The sequence below is a fragment of the Ictidomys tridecemlineatus genome, chromosome 3 (genome assembly GCF_052094955.1).
Source record: "Ictidomys tridecemlineatus isolate mIctTri1 chromosome 3, mIctTri1.hap1, whole genome shotgun sequence".
Classification (NCBI taxonomy): Eukaryota; Metazoa; Chordata; class Mammalia; order Rodentia; family Sciuridae; genus Ictidomys; species Ictidomys tridecemlineatus.
The window spans coordinates 39,236,419-39,254,949 of record NC_135479.1 but is presented as its reverse complement, the minus strand read 5'-3'; the positions used below and the strand labels follow the sequence as shown (position 1 = coordinate 39,254,949).

At 48.4% G+C, this 18,531-nt stretch overlaps 1 protein-coding gene across 2 annotated transcripts in view; it reads right to left on the bottom strand.

Annotated features, from left to right (window-relative positions):
- Window positions 1-18,531, bottom strand: part of Asic2 (acid sensing ion channel subunit 2) — a 1,042,689-nt gene that overhangs the window by 82,019 nt on the left and 942,139 nt on the right. For both annotated transcript variants that reach the window (XM_005327776.4, XM_078042466.1), the window contains exon 2: window positions 1,310-1,460. In XM_005327776.4, the coding sequence (XP_005327833.1) occupies window positions 1,310-1,460 (151 nt within the window). The remainder of the gene's footprint in view (window positions 1-1,309; window positions 1,461-18,531) is intronic.

Genomic DNA, 18,531 nt, shown 5'->3' with positions numbered 1-18,531 from the left:
ATGGGAGGCCAGTGGTCATGCTCACCTCTCCTCACTGGGGCCCTTAGATGCCAGGTGCAGGGAGCAAGGGAGAGCAGATGGTGGGAGAGAGCTTGGCATCTGCAGCCAGCTGTCCTTGGGGGTGACTGGGAGGTACCCTGAAAGGCGAGGCTAGACCTCTCCCAGTGGGAGGCATCACTAGATGGGGCCAGCAGGATGCTGGGCTGGGCTGCTTGGCCTCCACCCCTTTCTCACTTCCCACCTGAGGGTCCATGGTCTCCCTCCTGCTGGATCTCCTCTCCCCTGCCCCCTCCTTGGGCTCATCTCTTGGCCCCTTGGTTCCCCCCATTATGCCCTGAGCTCTGCTTGACTTTGACTTCAGGTCTCTTTTGCATCCCTGGTTCCCACTCTTGGGCACACCGGCTCGACCTTCTCTTCCTGGTGAAATTGCAGAGGCTCCCAGCATTCCTTGGCCTATGGCTGCTTCACTCCAATCTTGGCTTTGGTCATGACATTGCTTTCTCCTCTGCCTGACCTTCCTGTGCTCCTTTTACAAAGGTGATGATAACAGGCCCACCCAGATAATGCAGGACAATCTCAGGATCCCATTCAAATACCTTGTCCCTGATCCCCATTCTCTGTAATTGTACCTCCTCTGCTAAGCTGTGATCACAGACCTGGGTTTTTTCACCGTGACACCCTTACTTGGGTGCAAAACTTGGGAGCATACATGGTTAATGAATAGTTTGCAAAACGAGAAGTCATAAATGAATGCATGAAAAAAGTTTTAAGGCCCAAACACAAGGGTCCCCAGGGGCTTGCACAGGCATGGTGCTGTGTCCTGAGCTCATGACCTTTGGTTTTCCAACACCTCTTGCAGCCCCTTCTCCTTCCCCCAGGGGGCAGGAGTTTGCTCTCCTTTTTGGATGGATGGTCCAGCTGGGCGGTATTCGGGACAGCTGGGAGAGGAGGAGGCTGGTCTATCCCGTTTTTTTCTCTGGAAATCAGGCCACTCACCTGCCCGACCACAGCTGTCCTTAGAGCCTTCCTTCAGGCTTCCTCTTTAATACCTCCCCTCCCTCGTCTCACCTTCCCGCTCTAGTCTTCCCATCACCTGCTCCTCTCCCACCTAGAGAAGTCTGAGGAGACCCAGGGTGACACTCCCATGCCTGGGACATCTTCACCATTCGCCGGCATGTCGCCAACCCCTTGCTGGAGAGCAGCCCTTCTAGGGCAGGCCAAGACAGCCCAGCTGGGCCACACCAGTACTTCTGAACCAGACCTGCACCCTGGCCACCACCCAGAGCCCCAGTCCCTGGGCCCCGCTCACCTGTCTCTCCCCAGATGGGCAGGTACTCATCTTGCTGAATGTCCAGCATGATCTCCAGCCCGTTGCCCGTCCCCCCCTTGACAGTGGTGAGCAGAGGCTTGCCATCCTCGCCTGAGTTAAACATGTAACACTTCCCATATTTTGTAAACACCTGAAGGAAAGAAAAGAGAGAGAAGCACATGGTGACTTCGCACTGGGCTCCAGAGATTGGTGAGACCCCAGAAGTCCCACAGCAGGCTGGTGTCCCCACAGCCCATTCCAATCCACCCCTCTTGGAGCCCAGTGATTTCTCAACCTGGCCAATGGCTGGTCTTTTGCCAAGTGAGATTCTGGTATCAAAGGATCAATCTGGACACCCTTTGGGGCTTGTTGAATGTGATCTGCTCTCCTGGAAGGCCCACTTCTAAGCATCAAATATTACCTGTAAGTTTCTGACCCTTGAACCCACACAGCTAGACCCAAGCTCTGTCCTGGGCTCCAGACATATGGATCCCACTGTTTGGTGTCCCACAGATGCTCCATGCTCAGCATGTCCCAGACAGAACAGATCTCCTTCCTCGGCTTCCCCACTCCAAATGGACAGTTGTCTTATACTCTGACCCAGGGACAGCACCACCACCTGCAGAGGGGCTCAAGCCAGACCCTCAGAGCCGCTGTCCACTCTTCCTTATCCCTATGTGCAATCAGCCAGCAAGGTCCCATCACTGCTCTCTCTAAATATGCCTCGAATTTAGCCCTTTCTATCCTGCTATAATGTAGGACCCAAACAATTCTTGTGTGGGCTTCCCTGGTTTCCAAGCAGGCCTCCTGGATTCCAGACAATGCTGTCAGCCCAGCCCCTAAGTTAACTGTGGCTCCCTCTTTGTGAAATGCAGACCTGATCATGTTACTCCAGTGCTAAGAGTCCGACGGGCTGCCCCATCCCTTTTAGTCTAAAATCCAGATCCTCCAAGCCCAGGCTCGTAGGATGTGCTCTGCCTGCTCCTTCTCCCTTCCACCCTCCTGCCTCCCACCTGAGTCCCCAGGTGCCTACCAGAAGTAAACTCAGGGACTGCATCTGCTTGCTTACTTTTGTGTCTTTCTCTGGTGGCTGGCAGTTTCTGTCACTTACGGTGCTCCACCAAGTATATGGCAAATGAATGAGTGATCCAAGGAATGAGCTGGGGGTGGAGCCTGAACAACTTGCACCACCTCCAGCCATACCTGGCTGCTTCACACATTTCCGGTTTCTACTTGCTGCTTCTGCTGCCCCTACCTCCTTTGCGTGGTGAAAGCAAGTTTACAAAGACATCACGTGAAGGTGTGGAGAAGCTCAGGGCAAGGAGTGCGGAAATCTTCCTCCAAGTTTTGGCATTGCCCCCTATTAGATGTGTGACATTGGGTGGACCAAATAAACCCTCCCAGCCTCAACTTCTCCATCTATCAAATGGGGGTTCTGGTCCTTGCATTTTCCACCTCTCAAGGTTATCGAGAACATCAAATAAGGCAATGCGTGCAAAAATGCTTTGAAAACCAGAAAAGCTTTCTACAAATGCAATGGGTTATTATGATTATATAACTGCTTTGGAGCCTCCTGCTGAAGCCAAATTATATCCAGCAAAATTGGCTGGAATAGAGCCAAGCCAAATGTATTGGCTTCCTTCAGACACTGAGATTTGGGTCCAGGACCCCCTCCCTCCCCTTGCATGCACCCTTGCATGTCCCATCCTGGAGCAGGTAAATAGCAGAGGTGAGCTGAGACTGCCTTCCTCATGCAGATCTTGATAACTGGATGCAAGGAAGGAAGATGGTCTTCTACCATGTACCAAACACTGTGCTAGACATGTTTCCTGTAGTATCTCATTTAACCCTCACAACTATGACCATGGGTGGGCACTGCCGTTCTCATTGTGGAGAGGAGGAAACCAAGACCCAGAGAGGTTAAGTGACAGCTAGTAAGCAGAGAAGCTGGGCTTCAGCTCCCTGTCTTTCCTATTCTAACACGTGCACTCTTTCTGGGTGTGCTGTCCTTAACCACTGGAAACATACCACCACCCCTTGCCTTACTTTTTCTATGTCATTCATTATTCACGTCCATGTGCTCCCACCTAGTGCAAGGGTTATGAAGATTTCAAAAAAAACAAACAAACAAACAAACAAACAAAAGAAAAATACAAGGCCTACTGTCTGCCTTCAGGACTTAGAAGAAGGGCCAGAAAACAGCAGATTCTACATTTTTCTCCACTCTACCAAACAGCTCTGAGTCCCTGGATAGCAGCACTATTTCAGGACAACCAAGAGTTACTCTCCCAGCTTCATGGTGTGGGAGAACAGCTGGAATTAAGGCAAAGTCTAAAGCAAAGAGTCTTTCAAAGAACCAAGTTTTATCATCACGACTGCATATAATGATGGAACTTGGATAATGAACTTGTCCCCTGGAGAGATGCTCGTGGGGACCACTGTAATGAACAGATAAGAGCATTTTATAGCTAGCACGTCCATTGTAAAGGATCGGACCCATCCGGAGTGACGTCTGGGGTGTTCCAATAAGACCTTTTTCTTGTAGATACTCTAAATATCCTGTCTTCAAAATGACTTGGAATACAAATTGGTCTATGGTCATGAAGAGGACTGTAAGTAAATTTCAGCTTAGCATCAGGTTATTGCAAATTCCAAAGCCCTGGACTTCTCCCTCCTGCTGTGTTTGGTCTTTGATCTTCAGGACGCTGGGCTGGGGTTTGAATGCAGTGTCTGCTCACAAAGTCGGCTGTGATCCTCGTCCTGCCTAAACATGCTGGATGTTGATGGCAAAGCTATTGATCCTCCCCAAGCAATCAAGGGTGACAGAGTGTGAGAGCCGAGAGCAGGCTTGGACATGGTCTCACTTACTTACTTCACAGGTGAGACAAGGAAGACGTGGGAGAGAAGTAGCGACTTGCCCAAGGTCACAGAGCAAGGACATGTCCCACTGCGACCCTGACTCCTAATTCAGCCTGTTCTTCCTTTACTCCACCCTTCCTCAGCTTCCCCACTGATAAGAAGAGCTGCAAGATGCAGGGGCAGCTCTGGTCTCTCTCATCTGAACTTCAGTGCATCATTGACGGGGAGTCTGCTCTGCAGACACCGAGTGGGGGCTGAAGCCTCGTGAACTGAAGTCTTTCCCTACAGAGGACGCAGTGGACGGGTCCTCAGGTCCTTGCAGTGGGGAGTGAACACAGACTTCTTGCTCCCCATCTCCACAACCCTTACCAGAACCCCTCCTAGTCCAGGTGATGGCTCCTGCCCGTGCTCAAGTGTCAGGCTGCTCTTTCCCATCCCTCCTCCTGGGGACGGGGTGCTTGGGCAAGTTCACAAGTATACCAGTGTGAGCTGACCCAGGTCAGCATTGGTCAGTGGTGGGGAGCCAGAGGTCACTAGAGCCAAGCCTGACAGGTGGCCAAGTTAGAGCCTCCAATGGCCAACTTCTTTATCAAGTCAGAACCACCACTAGGAGGCAGCCTAAAGCCCTCTGCTGCTCCTGTTGCATTAGGAGCGAGTCCCAGATCCTCTCTGCAACCCTGCATGGTTGTATCCATTGCTTCCTCCCCGCCATAGGCTTCCCACATACTTTGGTTCCCAGGAGGTCGGCAAGCCTTCCCCCATGAGCCTTTCCAATGCCATTTCTTCTGCTGACCATGTTCTCCAAGCATGTGCTGTGCCTGGCCAGACCCTGATCAGGCCTCAGCTTGAAAGCCACTTCCTCAGAGAAACCCTGTTTGACGATGCCCCTGGCTGGCTCCCAGCCTCTACTTGAGCTGAGACTTTTTGTTTTACAACCTCCTAGCCCTTCATTTTTCTTTCATAAGTGTATATCAGTGTGCGAAACGAGATGGTTATTTATGTGCTTGTTTGTTGAAGTTCTGAACTAGAGTGTAAGCTTGAAGAGGGCAGGGACTTCTGCACACTGTCTCTGTTTTATTGAGTGGATGAGTAAATAAACGAATGGGCTCCAAGGTGCGGCTGCCCTGCGTCCTCTTGCCCACCTCTGGCAGGCACCCTCAGCATGGCAGGCCTCTCCTGGTTCTAGCCTGGTTGGTGCTGACATCTTACTGAATTCCTCATTCCTCCTTTCTCCACGGTGGCCTGCCCAGCTTCCTCCTTCATTGCCCCTGAGATTTCCTGTTTGTTTTTCCATAAAGGTATCAGAGGAAATGATCCTTTTTTAGGAACTAAGATGGTGGGGGACGATTTACCTTTCTGGATGCTGCTGAAGGTGCTCAGAGGAAGCCTAGCGCCGCTGGCCACGTGCCTTTGCCGGCCTCCCTGCCTGGGCTGCTGAGACGGCCGCTCCTGTCTGGCTTTTCTGAGGATTATTTTCCTCTGGGCTCAACATCAAAGGCTACTGAGCTATTTACACAGAGTGCAATTTTGCTACAAACTTGGGACAAGATGAGGCTCTCCTTCCCCATTTCAGGGCATAATGACATGTAAGTGTAACACATGCTTCAAATTTACGCCTTATTGCCCCCAGCCAGAAAATACAATTTATTTAACTCTGGACTGTCAGGCTGAGCTCCCTATTCTTCAGACCTGCCATTCTCCTGGGCATTTCTCTGCCTTCCTGGGAAGAGCTGACAGCCCCATTGTGGATGGCAGGCTGGTTTGCAGGTTGCTAAGAGTCTGGAATTGCAGAGTTAGATTGATCTGTAAAGAATTGAAAAAGGTGCATATTTCAAACCTGGGTCCCCAGGAGTGAGGGAGCCTTCTGTGATGAAAACAGCCCCAAGACCATCATCTTCATGGCTAATATTTGCAGAGGGCAGTACTATGTAGAGTCTGTGTCTATGTGCTTCTTCAACTTTCTCAATGACTATGAAATCCGAGGGAGGGGACTAACAAGTCCTGAGCCTCTTCTCTGTGTTACCTACCTCTTGGCACTTTCCTAGATACTATTTCATTCTTAGTTATGGTCCCAACCATAATTATATATGATGGGGAGGCATCTTATTGTCACATCCCCATTTTACAGTTGAAGAAACTGAGGCTGTTGAAGATCACAGTGCCACGAGTTAGGCTGGAACTCATGGGTGAGACCTTTCCATTCAGGAGGTTAAAAGGAGGCAATGATGAGATTTTGAATAGGGAATGATCGGATTTTGAATCAGGCAGGATGGGATCCAGGCAGCTCAGTCACAGCTTGTCAGTCTGTGGTCCTGAGCACATCATGTACCATTCCTCATACTTGCCTCCTCTTCTTCTGCAAACTGGGCATCACTATCTTGCCACGTGGCTGCAGGGCCTCACGGGGAGAATGTGAGTAGATCTGTTTGGAAGATTGCAGAATAGCCATCTTCACTAGCTATGAACAGTACCAGGAGAGAGGAACTCTGTTCCTCTCTGCAGAAGAGAGATGAACTAATTAGGTTGTAGGGGTAGGTCAGAGATGAATTGAGGCCCGGGAGCCGTGGGGTTCCTGTCTTGCTAACACTCCCACAATACCAAATCCATCTTAAAGTATTTAGAAGAGATGAAAACAGCTACATGCCACTGACTGCTTATTTCCTAATAGCATTAAGCCTACAGCCAAGAAGATTCCCAGGGCCCAGGAGTCCTGCAGGGAGGGGGGATGCTTCCGTGACTGAGACACACTCTGAAAAATCTACATTGAATCTCAAGAGCAGAACGGTAATCAGTTATTGATATAGCAGACACCACCAATCTGAAGCTGCTGTGTTCTAAATCAATAAAATGTGGAGGTGGAGATGGGAAGAGAATCATCTGGTAACTTCTAGAGGAAGTTGCCTGGATCCAGAGATGGACTTTGCTGCCTCTTCCCCCCACCATGCCCTAGGGTACCTTCAGTGCCAGTCACCCCGTGTAGCTGCTGTCGTTCATCTGCTCTGTTTTACAGATCAGGAAGGTGAGGTCCTGAGAGAGGCTGAGCCACGACACAGAGCTAGCAAGCTGAGAAGCCAGGGTCTGTCTCCCATTGCCTCATTCCCAAGCCCATGCTCTTTGCTCCCCAGTCTCAGTAGCCCATAGCTCACACCTTCCTCCTCTCCCAATCTGTGCTGGTCCCAGCAGAGTGTTGAGATGGGCGCTTCCCTGACATTAGGTCTCTCCCCCCTGGCATTGGAAGGTACACTCCAGAGTCAGAGGGTCTCCCCCAAGTGCCAGACAGTTTTTGCGTATGTGGAGTCAGTCTAAGACTCAAGAGAGGTGAAGTGACTTGCCCCAGGTCACACAATTAGTCTGGGAGGATCTGATTTGGGCTTGCTGGCCAGAGCCTTCTGATGCCCCTGTCAAGGGCTGGAGACAGTGATGGGGATCCCATTCTGGGAGTCAGATCTATAAAAGCTGCATGTCTAGGGCTCAGAATCTAGGGTTGGTGTGACCTGTTGGGGCATCCTACCTTCCAGAGCGTGCGAAACCCCCTTGCTGGGAAAGGTTAGGAACAGATGGGATCCACGAAGACACAGTTTTCTGGTCCAATTAAAATGGCAAACAACATTTCTACACCATGTGCCTACTTAAGAAAATAAATTATGTAGAAGCCCCCCGAGGAACCGTGGAAACATTCACTTAGCATAAAACGAAGGGCCATGGAGCTTCCAACCTTCTAACCCACTCCTTAATCCTGACCTTTAGGGAGGCTTGTAGCCAATGTGCGTCTCCTGTGCTCTTGCTTGTTACACTTGAAGTAGATGAAATTGAACTGCTCCAAAGTGCCTCTACTCCCCCACACTCCACCGACTCCCCCACCCACCGCCCCGCTTTCCTTGAGTTGATTCAGCCTTCTTCTGAATGAAGTCACTGAAATTTCTCATTAGTCTGTTTTCAAAATAATGTGCTCGTTTAAGCCATTTACTTGGCTGGTTTTGTTTTTCTCTTGCAAACATCTCAACCCATTTCACACCGGGGGTAAATGAGAGGGTCTGAGAAATGGGTTTACCAGGCTTCTGGGTAAACAAAACGAACCTGTCTTTTGTTTTCTAAAGTTGCAATTAAGGTGTTTGAAATTAAATACAGCTGGAGGGATGAGGCGGTTTGGGGGCTGCGGGGATGTTTAGCTCTTTGAAGGCAAGGAGGGCGCCTTAGCCCGAGTGCTGCCGGCTCCTTCATCTGTCCCCGTGACGGGGAGTTTGGCCACCTATTATATTCTAAGAAGTGTCCTCTGAATGTACATCCCCCTCCCCCACAAGGATATTAAAAAGGTGATTTCAACAAAAAAAACCAGCAAAAACTCTGCATGGTAGGTGTTGTTCCTGGGGATGGAGGAGACTAGGAGCATGCCAGCTCTCTTCCCTCTCCTTGCCTTCCCAGCAGGAGGCCACCATCTTTCCCAGGACATCATTCATGTCATTTCCTCCAGAGGCTGCTTTCTTGGGAGGAGGGAAAGGCATGAAGAATTGTTGAGCACATACTGTGTTTGAGTGGCACTGGCCTGATGGCTTGAAACACTGTCTGTGAAGGCTCACAGAGCTCTTTAATGTAGCTGTTATTCTCTCCAACTTGCAGATGAGGAAACTGAGGCTCTGAGAGGTCCAATGTCTTGCCCAAGGTCCTAATGCTAGGGAATGGCTTGCTTGATGTTGTCCCTTTATATTATGTAGGCAATATTAGCATTGTTAGAAGGCGGCTTAGAGTTATTTGAAGGGTATAATATGGTAATGAGACTGGCCTCTTCTCCAGGTCCTGGAGGCCATCCTCTGGGACCTGACCTTTCCTGTGGCTGGCTTCACTTGAAGGCAGAGGCCCTCTCATCTCCTGTCTCCAAGACAGAAGCACAGCCAGGGCCTTTTCCACTGGGCAACTATCCAAAGAGCTTCAGACTGTGCAGGAATCGATGTGTGAGCTTCTTGAAGAAAGAGCATCGAGTGATGGCAAATCTGTCTGTCTGTTGGGAAAACACAAAAGGAGCTACGGGTGACTCTGAGCGTTCTCCTTCCATTCCAGCACGTTGCAAGCAAACGTTCTCTTGGTGGACCACGCACCAAGGCAACTTGCAAGCATTCTAGTCGTTCCCCGGGAAAGACACTCAAAATGCAGGTCTTCTGCTGAAGAATCCACTGAACACCTCACCTGAGAATCTCAAACTGGGGTCAATAAGAGATCAGAAAGTGGGATGTGGAGCACCAGAAGCCTCTCAATTGAAATGCAGCTCTTCTGGCTGGGGGTGGGGCTAGCAGGCACCTGGGCTTGGTGAAAAGTTCCAGCAGGACTCAAGGTCAAGTTGGCGGTTCTCTCGATCTCTTTCTCTTTTTTTTTTTTTTGAACTCTCTGCTGTCAGTCTCCTGTTGATAGTAGGAGCTGGGTTATTTTCACCTGTGGATTCCCAGGACCTGGCTCAATACCTGGCTCATAGTAGGCATTTAATGGGAAGTTTGGGGGAAAGAAAAAAATTTTCCTCCAGCAAGGAGTTGGGAAGGAGGCAGGCCTGGCTTGCAATGCTGGCTCTACCCCTGATATGGAGAAGTAATTTTTTTTTTGGATCTTGATACCTCATCCTGGAAATCTCAATAACAGTATCTTCCAACCAGGTTGTTGAAAAGATCAAAAGAGCTATAATGGGTCTGAAAGAGCTTTGTAGAAAAGACAAAAATCCTCCGTCTAGGCGGGGAGCATTCCTGTTTGTAGTTTGGATCATGCATAAGCCCTGCAGGAGCTGGGGAGGAAGAGAGCTGCTCTTTGGCTGTGGAAAGGGAATCTGAGATATTGTTCTGTCTGGGGCCCTGGTTGTGGCTCATCCATTCGTTCACCAAGAGAGCATCACAGACCATCTCTAGGCACCACACCAGGTTTGGATACAGACGTGAGTATACCCTTTAGGCACGGCCCGGTGGGAGGATGGCCGGCAGGCCATGGCTGGCTGGTGCCAAGTGCTATGGGGAGCATAGGAGGAAGTCACCTGGTGGGAAGAGATAGCGGTGGTGGGGAAGGTAGGGGAATGTGACAGAACGTTCCCTGGGGACAGTGGTGATGACACAGTGGTATTTTTAGCTGGCTGAGGCAGATCCCCTAGCCTGGCTCCTGGTCACTGCTGAGCCATGCTGATGGCTCTACCACTGTCGGGAAGGCGGCAGGGTTGCCCACACTTCCAGCTGCCTGCTGAGCCCTGCCTACCTGTGCCTCCTTCCTGCTCTTGTCCACTCCTGGAACCTAACACCCTCAGGTGGGCTATCCCAAGGAATGGGTAGGACTGGTGGAAGAACCCAGACCTCGGAGTCAGATTATCCTGGCTGAACACCTACTATGTGCCAGGCACTGGGAACAAGGAACGATGGAGCTTAGTTATCAGATAATTAGTAAGAGAGAGCTGCAGTCGCCGAGAGGAGATGCTATTTCTCCAGGGAGACCTGCATCTGTGCAAAGGCCTCTCTGCACCTGGCTCTCTGATCTGCCTGCTGCTGACATGCCACCAAGACAAACCTAGCACACGGGGCTAAGACAAGTCAACTAAATAAGAAAGAGCCGTGGAAGACTGCGAAGAACACACTTTCAGACGTAGGCTGAGATGGGGAGCAGGACCCAGAGGTCCTCCTTGCCTTCGAGGAGGACAAGAGCCCACAGCCAAGTGAAGGAGAAGGTGAGGCCACTGTCCCTTACCAATCTCCCTATTTTGCTGTCCCTGCTCTCTACTCGTTGCTCTACTGACATGATGGTTGCTGCCCCAGCCCTCCTCCTATCCCCAGGTGAAACAGAGCAGGCAGGGGACATCAGGATCTGGCAGCCTAGGCACACAGTGTGGCAGCGGGAGAGAATGAGTCCTGCCATGTCCGCAGGGCACATCAGACTCTGTGTTCCAATCACCATGAGATGAAGGATGACAAGAGAGTACCCGCCAGATAAAATAAGCTATTAGTATAACAGGGATTCTGCTTCTGAGCCCTAAAATCTGAGCTCCTAGAGGATTTGTGATTTCTCATGGTTCTCATAATAAGGCCTGTAATTTTTTGGTACTTGATTTGCTTAATTGTCTAACTTATGGGGTACAACATGACGTTTTGATACATGGATACGTTGTAGAATGATCAAAAATCAGACTAACATATTCATCACCTTATTTCTTTGTGATGAGACTATATAAAATCTACTCTTTAGTAATTTTGAAGCATGCCATAAATTATTGACTCTAGTCAGCATGCTGTACTATATATCAACAGAACTTTATTCCTCGTGTCTAATGGAAACTCTACCTTTTGACCAGAGTCTCCTTTTTCCCTGTTCACACCCCCAAATCCCCCAACACCACGAAGCCTCTGGGAACTACCATTGCAATTGGCCACCAAATATTTGAACAATAAGACTCATGATCATTAATCATCAGGGAAATGCATATTAAGACCACAGGAGACATCACCTCACACTTGCAAGCATGGCTATTATCAAAAAGGCAAAAGATAACAAGTGTTGGCAAGGTGGTGGATAAAAGGGAAGGCTTGTGCACTGTGAAAGGAATGTAAATTGGTGCAGCCAGTTTGGAAAACAGTATGGAGGTTGCTCAAAAAACTAAAACAATAACTACCATATGATCCAGCAATCCTGCTTCTGGGTGTGTATCCCAAGGAACTGAATCAACATGGCAATATGTCAGCATGCGCTCCCATGTTTATTACAGCATCATTCACAACAGTCAAGACACAGAATCAACCAGAGTGCCCATCTGAGGATGAACAAAGAAAGAAAATGTGGTATAAATACACAGTGAAGTACTATTGGGCCTCTAAAAAGAAGGAAATTCTGTCATTTGCAATGATATGAATGAATCCTGAAGACGTTATGTTTAGAGAAATAAGCCAGATGCAAAAAGACAGGTATTGCATGATGTCTCCAACATGAGGAGTGTGAAAAAGTCAAAGAGAGATTTGTGCTCACCACTACAAATTCTTTTTACAGTTGCTTGCCCCTTTCCTACTTCTGACTTCTGCCTGATGGATTTATAGGAATACATACCTGCTTGATTTTCTATGAATGTGCCCAGATCCCTTCTGGAACATTCCTTGGGTATGTTACTGCAGATGAAGTCTGAATTATACTGGTTGGATATACTCAGCTGAAGCTGGCTTTCTTCCACCTTACCAGCATCTACCCCAGGGGCTCAGGTGGCTCACTTTTCCCACTGAGTATGTTTTATACCTGGACAACCAACTGGGAGATAAGACTCATACCTTGCTCCGGCCTCATTACACACATGATGGGAATCTCCCTTCTTTTGGGCAGGTGTGGACTGGGGGAGGGGAGAGGAGAGGCTCTCTCGTGTGCCTGGTTTGTTTTGCAATGTTCGATGGGGCTGTGTTGAAAGTAATGCGTTGGTGGAAACCAAAATGATGGTTTATGATGTTTACAGAGGAAAAGCAGATGTTCCAATTAATGCCAGGGCAGAAAACAATCCCAAGGCAAGTTTATTCTAAAAGCTGATCCAGAAAATGTCAAATAGGTAGCTACCTATACAGTCCTGAAATCCTTCTACTAATTCTTCCTGATTTCACCTTTTTTCATTAAAAATAGAATTCAGATTTTTTTAGGGACTGCTCAGAATGTCATTGTCTTCTATTTCTCCTCTGTGGCTGGTCTCGGTGGTTGAGAAGCATGTGATTTTAGTAGCAAAGTTTGCATTGTGACTGTTCAAAACCATCGTAGATTCACGAATGCGGAAGGATTTTTGTAGTTTAATCAGATTGCTTTCCTGACATGTGGAATTAGGCCTAGCCAGCAGATAGGCAGCATGCATGATGACATCCTCCTTCCTAGCTCCCAAGCAGACAGAACTAATTGATTATAGCACTTTTGCCCTCTGGGGTTCACAGTTGTTTTTAATCTAATAATTCTGGCTGCCCCTATGGGTCCACCGGAGTTGACAAATAAGATGAATCCCATTTGCCAACCTTGTGACAGAAGTATGTAATTTCTGCTGTTGTGTCAGAGTTCCTGTAATAAGGGGCCATGCCTGAAAATGGGAGACAATTTGAGAAGGTGACACAGGGCATTATGAGGTGATGAGGTTGAAGGGACTCTAGTCTAACAGAGGCATCATGCAGAGACTTGGCTCCTCCACTCGGGTGGAGAGAGCACAGGCTTGGGGATCCAACTCTGGTTCTTCTCTTCACCAGTTTTGTAGCTGAGCTAATGTTAATCAGGCCTCCCATGCCTTCCTGTCTAAAGCTGGCAGATGGAATCCCAGGTGAACGTGGTTCTTATCGTACCACAGGTTCTTAAATTATGATCTAAGTAGCAAAGGACCTAAAAAGATTAGAGGCTTTTAAAATGAAAGATAAGACATTCTTTCATTCATTCAACCTCTAATGAGCAACTATTACATATCAAATACGGGGCTAGGTCCTGGGAATACACAGATAAATAAAATGTGGATACTACCCTCAGGTGTATTCTGAGTTGCCAGGGTAGGAACAGAGATAAAAAACAGCTTCAGATCATCAAGGAGATGAAGCAGCTGTGATATCATTGTGGGTTAATGAACATCAATTAACAGAACGCAGCTCTTCGGGAAGGGTTTCTTAAATCGAGGTCCACCTTCACCTGCTTACCTTTCCTGTCCTCTCCACCCTGTCCAGACCTCACTGGCAGCCCCTCCCTTCCTGGTGTCCCCAGTAGGTTGCAGATGCAGACCTAGGGCAAGACACTTTAGGATGCACTTGCTTTCAGAGGCTGCATGTGCACTAACTGAAAGTGAGAACCACCTTAAGTTGTGCACCCTGATCTAGTCCCGGTGACTGACAAAGTCAGATGGAGGCAGGATGAAAGCAGAGGTGATAAAAGGGACCCAACAGCTCAATCTCACAACACATTTGCAAAATAGACATTCTGGCCCATTTACAGATGAGGAAACTGAGGTTCAGATGAGGCGAGTTACTTGCAGAGGCATCGTGGAGTGAATTGCATGCAAGAGTAGTGAAAGATCTTAAGCTTTTTTTATTGGGACAGATCCAGTGTGAGCCATTTCTGAGCCATGTGACCTTGGGCCAGTTATGCATTTTCTATGATTTTCTGTTTCCTCATTGAAGAATGGAGATAATAATATCCCTCTGGGTTACATGGGAGTGAAATCCAGCCTTTTCCTATTTCCAGCTCAGTGATGCTGCTTTGTCATGTGTCAAATGGTCTGGCCACACCTGCCTCCTCATTGCTCTGGGGACCAAATAAAATGATGGGTATGCTAGTTCGGAAGAGCAGCTTGGAGGATCAAATGTCAGTTCCTTAATCAGCTTCGTGGAGGCTCTAGCCTTGTCCCTGTCAGGATGTGAGGGTGTTTTCTGGTCTGGAGGGTACTTTTGACAGTCCCTGATAAATGCTGCAAATCTTTCCCAGAAGGATAATTGAGACACAGTCCCTATTATATACCAGGTGCTTTAAACACTGGATCCTATTCAAAGCTCCCAACAAGCCTATTGTTATTCCCATCGTCAGAGAAGATGAGGTGCAATCCTCAAGAAGCTGAACAACTTGTCCAACATCCCACAGTTAGTCAGAGGCCACCGGTGGATCTCTACCTGAGTCTGTCTGATGAAGAAACCTGGGCTCCCTGCAGCCCCCTCTGTTGATTCTACGAAATAGCAACAACAGATTCACGCTAGTGTTTCTTGGCAATGGGATGAAACCTGAGATTTGCACTTGGGCATGTTACAATATGCCTACATATTGAGGGAGATGTCGAAGAGCATAGGCAGCCAGGGCAAGATGGTGAGTGAGGAGGTAGAGGACAAGTCTGGACCAAAGAAGCATGGGGAGGATCTTCCAATGAGGTCAACTTCCCAGTTAACATAAATGCTTGCGGACACAAGCAGGGGATCCAATTAGACAGATATGTCTGTACTTGTGCTCCTAAGCAGGAGATCCAATAGAAAAACTAAAATAGATATGTGGACACGGCGGGGTGGAGGCACCAATCAATAATAGTGAGGAGGGTGCAAACAGGGGAGGAGACAAAGAAAGGAGGAAATTTCAGGTTCCATAAAAAGAACAAACCCAAACTTCCCCATTGGACTCCCAACTCCATGGCTTCATCTTCAGAGAAGTCTGTTACTGTCACTTTTGCAATAAACATTCGGCTTGCTTGCTATCTCTGTGTCTTGTTGCTCAATTCTTTGCTGAAGGGAGACAACATACCCAAGACCCCTAGATGGTAACAATATCAATTAGACAAACTACAAGCCAGGGTGTGAAACCCTGAGTGCCCATCACTTCCTAGGCATGGCAGAGGGATGGCTTGAGGCTCTTTGGGGTAGCCTGGTGGTGTTTCTGATCAATAATATGACTCCTTGCTTTGTCCCACAAAATGCAGATGAAGTTCCCCAATCCTGTCCTCCAAAACCAGAGAATTGAGGGGGTCTGGCTAGCAGTTTTCTGATTCTGCTTTGAAAATATCATTCCCGTTAAAATACTCCTTTGAGCATGTACTGGGGGATTGAACCCAGGGCTTGGTACATGCTAGACAAGGGTACTACCACTGAGCTATATCCATAGTCCTTTTTATTTTGAGATGGGGTCTGACTGCCTGCAAGACAGGCGGGTCTTCCTCTCAGCCCTGCCTGGCTGATACTCTGTAGCAAGTAGAGTCACATCTGTGAACTGCAGGGCCTCCCACATGGTCTCCTGTACTCACTGCTCTCCTCCACCATTCATTTCCCACACAGCAGCCAGGGAGATCTTCCTGGAAAGCAAACCCTTGCTCAATTCTGTCCATGGCTCCTTGGTTGGGCCACCATACAAGATTGCCTGCAGCCCAGGCCCCACATAGTTCCTCAGAGCCTTGTCTCTCCTGTGCCCCACGAGTGAGCTCAGCCCAGCTCTTCCTCTCTACAAATGAGCTACTTTGTGCCACATTGGACATGCTAATTCTTCTCCTCCTTCCTGGAGCTAATACTCAGCCTTCATCTCCAGCCTGAGCACACTCGCCCCTGACACAGCCCTTCCTGACTACCCATGATCCTCCTCACAATGGCTTAGGTGCCCGCCCTTGGGCATTGGCAGCATCCTGTGCTCTCCTCCATCCCGTCACACCGGGCAGTTTGCTAACTCCTACTTGAACCTCAGATCTCAGCTGGTTCCTCCAAATTAGCCTGGGATCTGGTGGAAAGGACCCTCTCTTGCGGTTCCAGGCACTCTCCCTTCACGCCCCGGTGGCTGTGTGCTTGTGTGACCATCTGGCAGATGCCCCTCTCTGCACCCTGGGCTGTGAGCTTTAGGCTGTCTCCTTCCGCTTGGGGGCCGCCTGGAGGAGGTTCTCTGGCCGTGTTCCCTGGGATCACGCTGGAGCAAAGTTGGTGGGAGAAGTTGGACTTCCTCACAGTTGCTGCAGAGGCAAAAGCTGACTGACCCACAGGGAACTCTGGAGCTTGGTGGCTCTTCAGATTGAGACAAAAGGACGACTTTTGTAGCTCCACTGAATTTTTGCTACCCTTGGGGTGAAGGCATAACCTCGGGAAAGATACCACTCTTGACTAGAGGGCAATTCCCAGAAAGGGAATTTTCAGCATGGAGAAGTGACAACTGCCAACACTCCTGGTTGCTATGGGGATGAGTAACTCAGTCTGCCAAGAGTCACCACAGTTCCCATTGCACTGCCATAGTCCAGCTGTCTGTCCTATTTCTAGGGACTTAGCAGGTAACCAGCACATGCTAAATACATATATGTCCTTTATTTGCTTCTTTTTACTCCACTCCTAAATGGTGGGACTGTCTTACTTATATATCTAAGTACTGTACACACAGCCCAGCTTAGCGCAAATCATCAATAGAAACTTACTCAATGAATAATAAAATTAAAAAAAGAATGAATGAAAGAGATACTGCTGAAACCTGTTGGATAAGGAAAGATAAATTTTCACACAGCTCAGCTGTTGAAAGATTTTAAAAGCAAGTACCCCTGAGTGGCCCCACCTGTTGAGCCAGCAGTTCTTCGAAGTAATAAGGAGGACAGGTAAGAAACTCCTCCCCTGTGACACCTTTTCCTGTCCTCATGGCTTTCGGCTGAAGGTAGCTGGGAGGAGGTTAGGAAATGAGGAAATCAAGCATCCTTTGATCCGTGCCTTCCAAAGCCAAAGGAGGAATGGATGGAGGAACTGGGGTTACTGGAGGAACTGGGGTTACTGAGAACGGAAAAGAGTCAATTCCAAGAGAAGCGTGATGGCTATTTGCAAATATTTGAAAGGGTATCACTTGGGAGAGAGATTATTCTCTACTACCAGGGAGAATTGTTCTAGAATTTGGGTTTGATATGGGAAAGAACTTAATTAAAATGTCCAATAGTCTTTTAGAAGTGATCAGAAAACATCATCCCAATAAGAGTATGGTCTTGCGAGTGTATCTCTTTTGTCAAAACTCGGGTAAGGGTTGCACATTTTAATGTACATTAATTTTACACCAGCAAGGAAATGTCAAATCTTCCTCCTCTTCTTCCTCCTTCTGTGTAGGTGACAATTGGGAGTGGGCAGAGGTACAGAGAAACAAAGAACAGCTAAATATTAAAGTCAAAGAACCTGAGCCATGGGTATGTGGGTCAGAGGTCCATTCATTATACTATTCTTGTTTACTTTGTATTAAACGAAGATGAAGCAATAACAAATTTTGAGTGTCCACCAATTGAACGGGCATTGGGAAATAGCATGCTGTCACAACAAGTACTTATGCAAATTCTGGGTGCATGTTCTTCTAACTTTCCCTGTTCCCAAATCTAGGATATTGGAGGCTAATACCAAGAGCAGGAGATGCACCAGAGGATCTTGGTCAGAGTCCTCACCCTCATGTCCTGGGGGAGGGACTTGGCAGGCCTGCCCACTATGGGCTGAGGGTCTGGAAGAGAATTAGATTCTCAGAGCCATGAACTTTAAATGGCTTCTCATGCAGCCAGCAGGAGGTAGTAGGAGTGGGGTGTAGGCAGAGAGACACCCAAGAACCCTGAGCCTTGACAGGGGAGCAGAGGAGGGTGAGAATCCAAGTCAGATGGAAGAATCACAGGTTGGGAAATCAGTCTGAGCCTGTGACAACATGAGTTTCCGAGTTCATGTCCATATGCCACTGCTTACCAGCCATGGGGACTGATGGTTAGAGGACTGAATGAGCTTGGGCTATTACCCACAGGCCCAAGCAAAGCCAGGGTCCATTGGGGAGGCGGAGAGGGCACTTGAAGACCTGCTCAAATACCAGCTACTGCTGGAGCTCATGTTTCCACAATGGCTAAAGGGTGAACGTCTGAATGGGCCATTCTGGCTTGAATGACAGGGAAAAAACAAATCCTTAAGAGCCCT